Here is a 10,184-nt window from a genome sequence, read left to right as displayed (position 1 = left end):
TTTCTCTTTTTTGTTATCTCCACAAAGACAGCTTCTCATAAAATACTTTAACGTTGGGAAAGTGGGGTCAGCGCTAACCACACGTAACAATGAAATGAATTTGATGTAAACAATGAAACAATGTAAACAACTGAAAGCTTGTGGTATGATTGTGAAGCTCATCGTCATCGATCAGGTCTACTAGGACCAAAATATCTCTATTTATAGAGTGAATCTTATTAGTATTGGATGGTGAAGCTACTTCCAACCGAAAAACCCTCTAGTTCACACAGATTTGCGAGTTAGACTTTTACTTGCGTTTAACACAAAATCCTTTTTTTTTTTTTTTTGAAGTTTTATATATAAGAATACGAAAAACTTAAGAACTCATGAAGAAGACAGAGCCATATATATATATTGATGATTCAGACAATCTATCAAATATTTAAAGGGAGCAGATTTGTTTGGAATAACTTAGGATTGTATACTAGCTTACAAATAATCAAATAAAGAGGACACAATTTCTAAATATCGGAGGATGTTAAGCTAATACAAACAAGTGCAGCAGCAGCTCCGGCAGCGGCTCCGGCAGCGGCTAGAACCACAGTAATAGGTGACAATTCGAAACCTCCACTTTCACGGGAGAGACTCCCAGAGATCAGCGTGCAGTACTTGTCAGCTTTCTTTGTAAAGAGAAGCACTGGCTCCTCCTTCAGCGATGGCTCTTTTGTTCTAAAGGACAAGTGGGGTCAGAGATGGGAAATACAGCAAGAAGAGTAAAGAGAGATGGATTACCTTACGCCTGAAGCTCTCCATAGTTTGATTGAGGGTGAGAGTATCCCTTGGTGATTTTGATAGCTTGCGGAAAACCCACCTTCCGCCAACAAGCTCTTTAAGAAGAGCAACACTAGCTTCTAGATTCTCCCTATAGAGAATGTCCAGTGCTCAAAGCAGTCAACGCTTTCAAGCACACACCAGATAGCGATTGATGTGGCTTCCTCGGCTAAAACAGGGTTTCCTGTAACAATACCTTTTCTAGCTGATCTCAAGGAAAAGTGAACATCTGCTTCACGGCGTTGCTTCCTCCTGGCATATCTGGTGAAAGAGCCACGTCCTTCAGCAAGGGATATATTGCCTCAACCCCTTGCTGTAGACTGTACAGAGACCATCCATGCTTGTGATCAGAATCAAGCAGCACAATCATGATTTTAAGGTTTAGTTTAGTTTTTGATAAATAAAATTTTACCTCTACTCTTGCGTCTGGAGCAGGGAATGCGAGACGCACCCAAGATCTCAAATGAAGTAAGTGGAATGAGCGGCTCTCCTTCCCTAAGAGCTCCATCTACAAGTATGGCCGGAGCCCTTGGACGCGACAGAATCCTAATTAAGACAAGTGCATAAAAGAGATTTGATAGTTACAATACAAGCAAAAGGAGATGACAAATCTGAAAACAGTATGCGACTGACTTACTCCTCAACGAATTGCAGGATTAGATCCATAGACTGAGGGATATAGCCAACGCTTCTTACTACTGACTGTGACAAGTGGTAGCAAGTTATGTGACCATGAATACAAGCCAAGACATAGATCGTTACTTTGGAGGCCTGAGCCAACATCCAAACAGTAACGGGAAGCTTGTCGTGTCCCTGATACTTAGGATTCTGTCTCAGAATGGGTAAGACAGGAGCCAAAGCCTCAGGTTTACAACGCAAAACGATGGCTAACGCAACAAACATTCCCACCTACATGTTACATATAAAGATGATGGAGTTAAAAAGGTAAAAAAAAAACGAATTTAACCATTAGAAATCACATGAGCAAATGAATTGAGATGATGTCACCTGAGATTTGGAGTCATCACCACCACCACCTCCTTCCAAATCAAGGAGGATCTGATCAAACGCACGCAGTACGAAGGCAGAGAAATCCTCAAGTTCAACTGGAGGGAGGTCGAGCCAATTGCGTGTTGTTCCGTAGACAGAATCAGGAATATGAGATAACGGAACCTGCAATGAGACATGAGATTGATCAGCTTCAAGACTGACTCCCTTTTTTCATTCGAAAATCAAAGCAAAGCCTGGCTCTCACATCGATCAGAGTGGATAAAGGAGCGTCCTTGAACATCTTCACCCATGGGAACGATACTCCTGAGAGTGCCTTCGCAAAGTAATCGGTATACCTCGATAACAGCTCATCCTCCACAAACACTCTTCTATTCTCAGAGTGAAAACAACAACAACTATCAAAATCGATTTTTTTTTTTTTTTTGTTTTCGATGAAGATCGAAATTGCACTTACCACTGCTTTGACGAGGTGATCCATTAGATGACGGGTATTGATCTTCGCCGCTGCTTCGGCCAGAGACACTATCTGCTTCTCAGATTTCTCCCCCTTCGCCCCCGCCGCACCCTCCGATGATCCATTAGGTTTCTTTAACTTTGAGATACGAAATTCTAGAAAAGACTGATCGATGATTTTTTATTTCATATTATTCTGGGGCCCCTAACTTAGAGGTGTCAAAAAATTGATAAACCAACCGAATCAAACCATATGCTTATCTAATTTTATTTATTTTGATTAGAAAGAAAAAAAAAGAGGGTAAAAGCATCACATCAAAACAAAATGGAAATTTATTTTATTTTTTTAATAAACTTATCTAATTTTCTTTTATTTTATCTATGTTTAACTATGTGATTGTCCCTGGACATCTCATCTATTAATCTAGAGTCCTATGACATTTTTTTAATGTCTGATTCTTTTTATTTAGACCATCTCTTATAAAAATTTATCCAATTACACTTAATTAAATACATATAGTTTAATATCTTAATCTTTTATTTAAAGTACAAATAACACAACTTCCTTTTAAAAATCTAACAAAATTTTTAATTTTTTTTGTAATTAATTAATTTCAATTCTAACTATCACTAAAATATAATAGCAATTAAAAACAAAAATTAAAATCATATAAGTATAAGCCTTATATTTTCAAACAACTAAAAAAAATATGAAAAATCTCTATTTATAAGATTTGATAGTGAAGTTATTTCCAACAGAAAACCCTCTAGTTCAGTGGCGAATCTAGAAAATATTTTGAATGGGGGCAAAAAATTAAATCATTAATATATATATATATATTATATATATTTATGTATATTTTCTATTTGATAATTATATTTTTTTATATTTTCAAAGAAAAAAGAAACTAATAAATGATACAGAAAATACTTTTACAAATAAAGGAACATAATGATGAATCAAACTACTAAATTACCTTCTATGATTTGGTAAGAAATTTTGAATACAAAGTTAATTTTGAACGGAAAAGTACCAAAGAATAAAAAATACAAAACATGCAACATGAGAGAGAGAAAAAAAAAAGAATATGATTGGTGACTAAAAAGGAAAATCCAAAATCTAAATTAGAAACGATATAAAAGAAAATTGAAGAAGACAAGGTAAAGAAGAAAAAAATAAAAAACATAAGAAGTAGCCAAAAAAAAAGATTAGGAAATAATAAATAACAAGTAAAAGAGTTATATGGAAGTTTGATCGGTGGTTAGTGGGGGCAAAGTGGGATATTATACCAAATATGCTGTATAACTTCAAAGTTATTGAACAAAATTTAAGTTGAATATTTTACAATGCTTTAGTTTTTTTTTAGGATGTTTGAGAGGGATTTCTTAGTTATAAAAATTAAAATTAAAATTTTATAGTTTTAGATAAGATTCTAAAATTGTTTTATAAAATATAATATATAATTATATTATTTAAAATATGGAATATAAAAAATTAGCTATTCCATTTCACACAAAAGATATAGAAATACCAAAGGTTGTAGATTATATTAGTTTGATAGTTTGAAGTGTGAAAAAGATAACATTTCTAAAAAGATAACATTTTCAATCATTAATAAAATAGAGATATGATAGACATTATATTAATTATTAATGAATATTATGAAGACGAAATATCAATATGACATCATGTTCTTTTCCATTGAAATAGTATAAAATATACAATGAAAATTATATTTAGTATAGTAATCTTACAGATACGTAAATAATACTATATCATATGTTACAAACACCTAGTATAATAATTAATTTGCAATATTGATATTTTGGAATATTATCACTGAGTGAAAGGATTTTATACAAAATAACTGATGAACATTTTTCAGATGATTTTTTGAGGTAATATATGCGACAAGTATTATTATATGAAATGATTGTAGAACGTTATATATTATATACGTGTAAGCCACAAGTGAAATTATTGTTTTTATATAAGTATAAGCCTTATATTTTTCAACAACTAAAGAAAATATGAAAATATCTCTATTTATAGATTTTGATAGTGAAGTTATTTCCAACAGAAAACCCTCTAGTTCAGTGGCGAATCTAGAAAATATTTTGAATGGGGGCAAAAAATTAATTATTAATATATATATATATATATATATATATATATATATTTCTATTTGATAATTATATTTTTTTTTATATTTTCCAAAAGAAAAAAGAAACTAATAAAATGATACAGAAAATACTTTTACAAATAAAGGAACATAAATGATGAATCAAACTACTAAATTACCTTCTATGATTTGGTAAAAGAAAATTTTGAATACAAAGTTAATTTTGAACGGAAAAGTATCAAAGAATAAAAAGTACAAAACATGCAACATGAGAGAAAAGAAAGAAAAAAGAATATGATTGGTGACCAAAAAGGAAAATCAAAAATCTAAATTAGAAACGATAAAAAGAAAATTAGAAGAAGACAAGGTAAAGAAGAAAAATAAAATAACATAAGAAGTAGCCAAAAAAAAAAAAGGAAATAATAAATAACAAGTAAAAGAGTTATATGGAAGTTTGATCGGTGGTTTAGTGGGGGCAAAGTGAGGATATATACCAAATATGCTGTATAACTTCCAATTTTTCCTACGCAAATGAACTTATTTGTCGTTTTTTCTGGTGGCAACTGCCCCCACCTTGTCAATGTAGGTTCGCCCATGCTCTAGTTCATACAGATTTGCGAGTTCGACTGTTACTTGCATTAAAACAACAAGGGAAAATTGCCAAATATGATTCACAACTTGATTTCAAATGCAAAATGTATATTCAAACTTGAATCAAATGCAAAAATAATCTAAAATACTATTGAAATTACAACCAACTTGTGACCAAATAAAAATGATATAAATTAACATATGTTGATAAATAAAAAATTAAAATTATGTAACTAACATATATTATAAGTGATATAAATTAAGATATAATAAAAGTAAATTGTTTTCAACATAGACAAGTGAAAGTAGTTAGTCATGATATTCTTTGGTTTAGGGTTTGCCAACATATGTTGTAGTATTGTATGTGATTTTAGGGTTAGATTTTGGAAAGATTAAATTTTCTTTTTGAAAAATTTAAAAATTTGCCTATGTGTATTTATTTATGTGTATACTATACAAGTTTTAAGTTTAGTTTGACTTTATAACGTGTCTAGTTAGTTAATTTAATCAATTTAATTTAGAGGTTAAATCTAGGGTTAGTATAGTGAATATATTTACAGCAGCGCGACCTATAGTTAAGTTGTTTGTTGTATAGTATTCAACAGACGACTTACTAGTAAGTCGTCCAAACCGGATCGAACCTTTAATTTTACCAATGTACTTTTAAATTTAACTGGATTATTTACCGGACATATAAGATGATTTTTAGTCACTTTTTGCGAAATTAAAAAAACCTTAGCGTCGTTTCTTTTAGAGACAATTTCTAAAATGATTTCCGTCGATTCTCAGTATTCCATCGTTCTCAGTGTCGGTAATCTCTCCGTCGTTATCACCATCGTTCTCACTGCCGCTTTCTCTATTTCAGATCTGATAACGCGTCTTGTTGAACTCCGCTGCCGATAAGATATATATCTTATTGTCAAGTTCAATTTAGATCTATAGTCGTTCTTACCGCCACTTTTTTTTCACGTCTATTTTGCAGATCTATAACCGCTGTATTTGAAGGCGACTATATCTTCTCCTATTTTTCAGGTCGGTTTTTGTAATATTTTACTGGAAATTTTAGAAAAAAATGTAGAAGATTTCCAGAAAATCTTCTTCGAAGTCTTCCAGTATTTGAATTTAGAATAATACATTTATTTTGTGTTTGAGATGCTTGTTTTTGATTGTTTTGCAAACAAAAAATTGTTATTCCAGAACTCACCCCCGAAGATACATACACTAGGAGAAGAGCCCCCTGCAGTCAAGAGCATTTTGTATCATACATCATGTCTCGCCGGAGGATTCCATGCCTAGATTCATATCTGGACAAGGTACATAACTCCTAGTCTCTTTTAATCTGTTTGATCTTAATTAGTCTTAAATACATAGGTTGTTTGCAATAGAAGCAAAAATGTCATTATTATTTGTGTATCTGCAGCTGTTTAATCTTATGTTTTCTGGTATAAGATCTTAGATGAATGACTGACAATGGCCGGTTTCCTCCTTATGTTCCAGATTCCTTTTAAAAAGATTATTTGGCATTTTGCAATTTGAGCAGGTTAATATCTTGGTGTTTTTTCTCTCCTTATGGATGCAGATGCATGGGAGATCATACATATACCTGATAAGAAGACAACGCAATGGAGAAGCAAGTGGTTTCCGCAGAGGTTGAGCTTTGCCCGCCCGGTCACGATTGCTTCAACATCTTAAACTTTAGATTCATAGATTATATCATAAGCTTTGGAGGTCCATCAGCATGTATTGAAGGCTTGAAAAACACAATGATTAAACCATCAACGCTTCTCTAGTTTGGAGGTCTCGGTAACGTACAAAACACTCGTATACACATATTTATTTTGATTCCTTACTTTCTCTAGAGGATATATAACATTTCAAACTGATAGTTTTAGAGTTTTTGATACAAATTGTTTTGAAAAACCATAACAACGAGTTATATATATATATATATATATATATAACAGATAAACAAAGGCACAACTTCGATAAGGCGGACCAGCATTCGCCAGATAGTAATAAAAACGAAACACTAAATTATGCTACAGGGAATAGATAGCAGCTGCTACTGCAGCAAATGATGCAGCTGCTGATGCAGCAGTAACTACTCCAGCTGTTACGAGCGTGGGTCTCCCAAAGAGTCTCCAAGAGATGAGTGTGCAGTACTTGGAGATGAGTGTGCAGTACTTGTCAGCTTCTTTGTAAAGAGAACAATTGGCTCCTCCTTTAGCGATGGCTCTTTTGTTCTAAAGACATAACATGGGCAGGTGAGGTCAGAGATGGAAAATACAGCATAGGGGGTGAAAATTAGTTAAGCTGTAGTTTACAACAACAAGTGTAAAGAGAGATGCATAACCTTACGCCTGAAGCTCTCAATAATTTTATTGACAGTGAGAGTGTCACTTGGTGATGCGTCTACAAGCTTCTTAAGAAGCAGAAGCTTCTTAAGAAGCGCAACACTAGCTTCTGGATAATACATATAAAGCCTGTCCCAGTGCTCAAAGCAGTCGATGTTTTCGGTCAGAGATCTGATAGCGATTGATGTAGCTTCCTTGGTTAAAACAGAAGGATTCCCTGTAACAAACGGTAACACATTACAGATCAATTTGAAGGAAAAAAAAAAAAAAAAAGAGCAGACAAGGATTCAAGACTTGTATTACAATACTAAATTACCTTTTTCTCCAGTTAAGGTCAAGGCAAACGCGAATAAATTTTTCATGGCAAATCTTCCTCCTCCTGCCCTCTCTGGTGAAAGAGCCACTTCCTTCAAAGAGGGATAAATTGCCTCAAACCTCTTTGTAATCTGTGCGCAGATACAGAGACCATGCTCAAGGTCAGACAGAGTTCACAAAGTCATCAAGGTTTAAATTTCTATTATTATTTTTCTGGTAAAACTCGCCCCAAAATACTAATACAAACCTCCTCAACTCGTGCAGATGGAGCAGGGAATGTGAGGCGCAGCAAGATCTTAAGTGAAGGAAGTGGAACCAGACGCTGTCCTTCCATAACACCACCTCCTTTTACGAGTATAGTGAGAGCGTCCGGACGAGACAAAATGCTGAAATTAAAAGGGAATAATAATAAAAAAAAGAAGATGAGAATAGAGGAGAGATCAATAGAGAGAAGAAAACACAACTATGGGACTGACTCACAACTCAGCTAATTGAAGGACGAGATCCGATGACTGAGGGCAGCACTTGTCATTACTGACTAGCGGTAGCAAGTTACACATCCATGAATACAAACCAGCAGATAAATCACCTACGGAGGCCTGAGCCATCATCCAAACAATAAGGGGAAGCTTGTCGGGTCCTTGATACGTGTCTTTATCCCTCAGAGAAGGCAAAACCGCAATCAAAGAATCAGGTCTACAGCGCAATACCATAGCCAATACAACAAAATGTCCCGCCTAACCAAACCAACCAAACAGAGTTAAAATTAGAATCAGCACAAAGATGCAAGCAAGCAAGCAAGCATTGAAGATTGTTTTATTAATAACCTGAGATCTGGGGCGATAAGATGCTCGAACATTGTCACCACCTTGAGCCAAATGATCTAGAATACGATCACACAAAAACAACACAATATGCGAGAGAAGCTCAATTGGAGCTTGTTTGATCCAATCGACTGATAATTGGTAGAGAGGCGTAGGAATTTGAGACAAGGGAAACTGCAAAGAGATGAAGAAGAGATGATCAGATTCGACTAGTATAATCCAAAAAAAAAAAAAGAGAGACTTTTTTTTTTCTTTTTTAATTTTGATTGGGGGCTCACATCGATGCGTTCGGACAAAGGAGTCTCCTTGAACAACTTCACCCATGGGAACGATACTTGGGCAAAGGCTTTCTCAAAGTAAAAGTAAAATCTCAATACATCCATGTCCGGCAACCTCCGACCATAGTCGAGGAACTCCTTAAGATCTGAAAGATCCATCTTTGCCGCAACTTCCGCCAGAGAGAAGACTATCAGCTTTTCAATTTTCTCCGCCGCTTTCACATTCTTATCCTCCTTCGCCGCACCCCCCTCGCGATCGCGATCCATTAGGTTTTCTGGCTTTTTAGTTTCCTTCTTCGTCTTCGTCTTCGTCTTATCCTTGTCGCCATGATGATTTTCTACCGTCGTTCCTCCTCGCTTCTCAGATTCCTCCGCCTTCAGATTCTTATCCTTCTTCGCAGCAGCACCCTTGCGACCCATTAGGTTTTCTAAAGTTTATCGCTTTTTGCTTTTTGCTTTTCTTCTTCGCCTATTCACAGATTTCTTCTCCTTTATATTCATTCTCTCTACTTCACCATTATATTATCCCCCACAGAGACCAGACTTCATGGGCTTGTGGACCTCGTGTAAATTAAGCCCACACAAAATATTGATAAGTTTAAAAAAAAAAACAACTATTGCTGCTATATGTTTTTCTTTTTTTTCAAATAATTTTAAAAATATACTATTTTCATCCTAAACGTTAAAGACCCAATGGACTAAGTTGGATATAACCGGAGAGATTCTCGACTGTAAACTAATAAACGAAAATAACTGAACATAATGAAAGACAGATGTGGCTAAGGAGAAAAAAGACCCATAAAGAAACTTCACTTGTAATCCTAAAGCCTCTGTTTCTACTAACGCAAAAAGTCGAAAACGACGTTGAATAACCTAACAAGTGGGTTTTAAAATCGAGAAATCCGTGAATCTCTGTAGAAGATAGCAGTCCTAGTGAATGGCTCGCATAACCGACTCTGCGAAGAATCGTCGATGTTTGAGACATCATAATGTAATGGAATCGCAGCGGTAACGTAGTAGCAATCAGATCTGACGAGAAACACTCTTGCACACAGTAGTTTCTGCGACGAGTAAAAGGATGGGAAGATTGTCTAGCTGGCTTTGTGAAGAACCATCGATGCTTGAGACGACATAATGTGATGGATACACAGCAGTGATGTAATAGCGAGACGATCTGGCATATCCACACTCTTGCACAATGGTAACAGCGACGAGGGAAAGAGATGGAGGACCATAGAGCCGACTCTGTGAAGAACTGTCGATGCTTGAGATGGCGTAGTGTGATGGAAAAGCAACATTGACGTAGTACAGAGTAACGAGTCCACATTCCTGTACAGTAGATTTAGCGAGGGGAGTTGTCATGGAAACATTGCGATAGTTGACTAAATCAGTGTCGAATCTAAGACAAATCTTTTGAAGGGT

At 34.9% G+C, this 10,184-nt stretch overlaps 1 protein-coding gene, 1 long non-coding RNA gene and 1 pseudogene across 2 annotated transcripts; 1 reads left to right on the top strand and 2 right to left on the bottom strand.

The window, feature by feature from the left end:
• Window positions 1–503: 503 nt before the first annotated feature.
• Window positions 504–2,302, bottom strand: LOC130499841 (uncharacterized; annotated as a pseudogene).
• Window positions 2,303–5,948: 3,646 nt separating this feature from the next.
• LOC130500312 (uncharacterized) lies at window positions 5,949–6,971 on the top strand. Its single transcript, XR_008938913.1, has 2 exons — window positions 5,949–6,304; window positions 6,571–6,971. It is a non-coding gene; the product is annotated as an uncharacterized LOC130500312 (long non-coding RNA).
• On the bottom strand, window positions 6,859–9,251 carry LOC130500311 (uncharacterized). Its single transcript, XM_056995214.1, has 7 exons — window positions 8,763–9,251; window positions 8,488–8,658; window positions 8,141–8,397; window positions 7,908–8,046; window positions 7,662–7,791; window positions 7,345–7,562; window positions 6,859–7,234 (listed from the first exon to the last, which is right to left on the bottom strand). Exons 1-7 carry the CDS (start codon window positions 9,180–9,182, stop codon window positions 7,031–7,033), a joined length of 1,539 nt encoding a protein of 512 aa, XP_056851194.1. The 5' UTR covers window positions 9,183–9,251; the 3' UTR covers window positions 6,859–7,030.
• Between the last annotated feature and the right edge of the window lie 933 nt (window positions 9,252–10,184).

The sequence above is a fragment of the Raphanus sativus genome, chromosome 9, assembly GCF_000801105.2.
Source record: "Raphanus sativus cultivar WK10039 chromosome 9, ASM80110v3, whole genome shotgun sequence".
NCBI lineage: Eukaryota > Viridiplantae > Streptophyta > Magnoliopsida > Brassicales > Brassicaceae > Raphanus > Raphanus sativus.
This window is presented reverse-complemented; position numbering and strand designations above follow the sequence as displayed.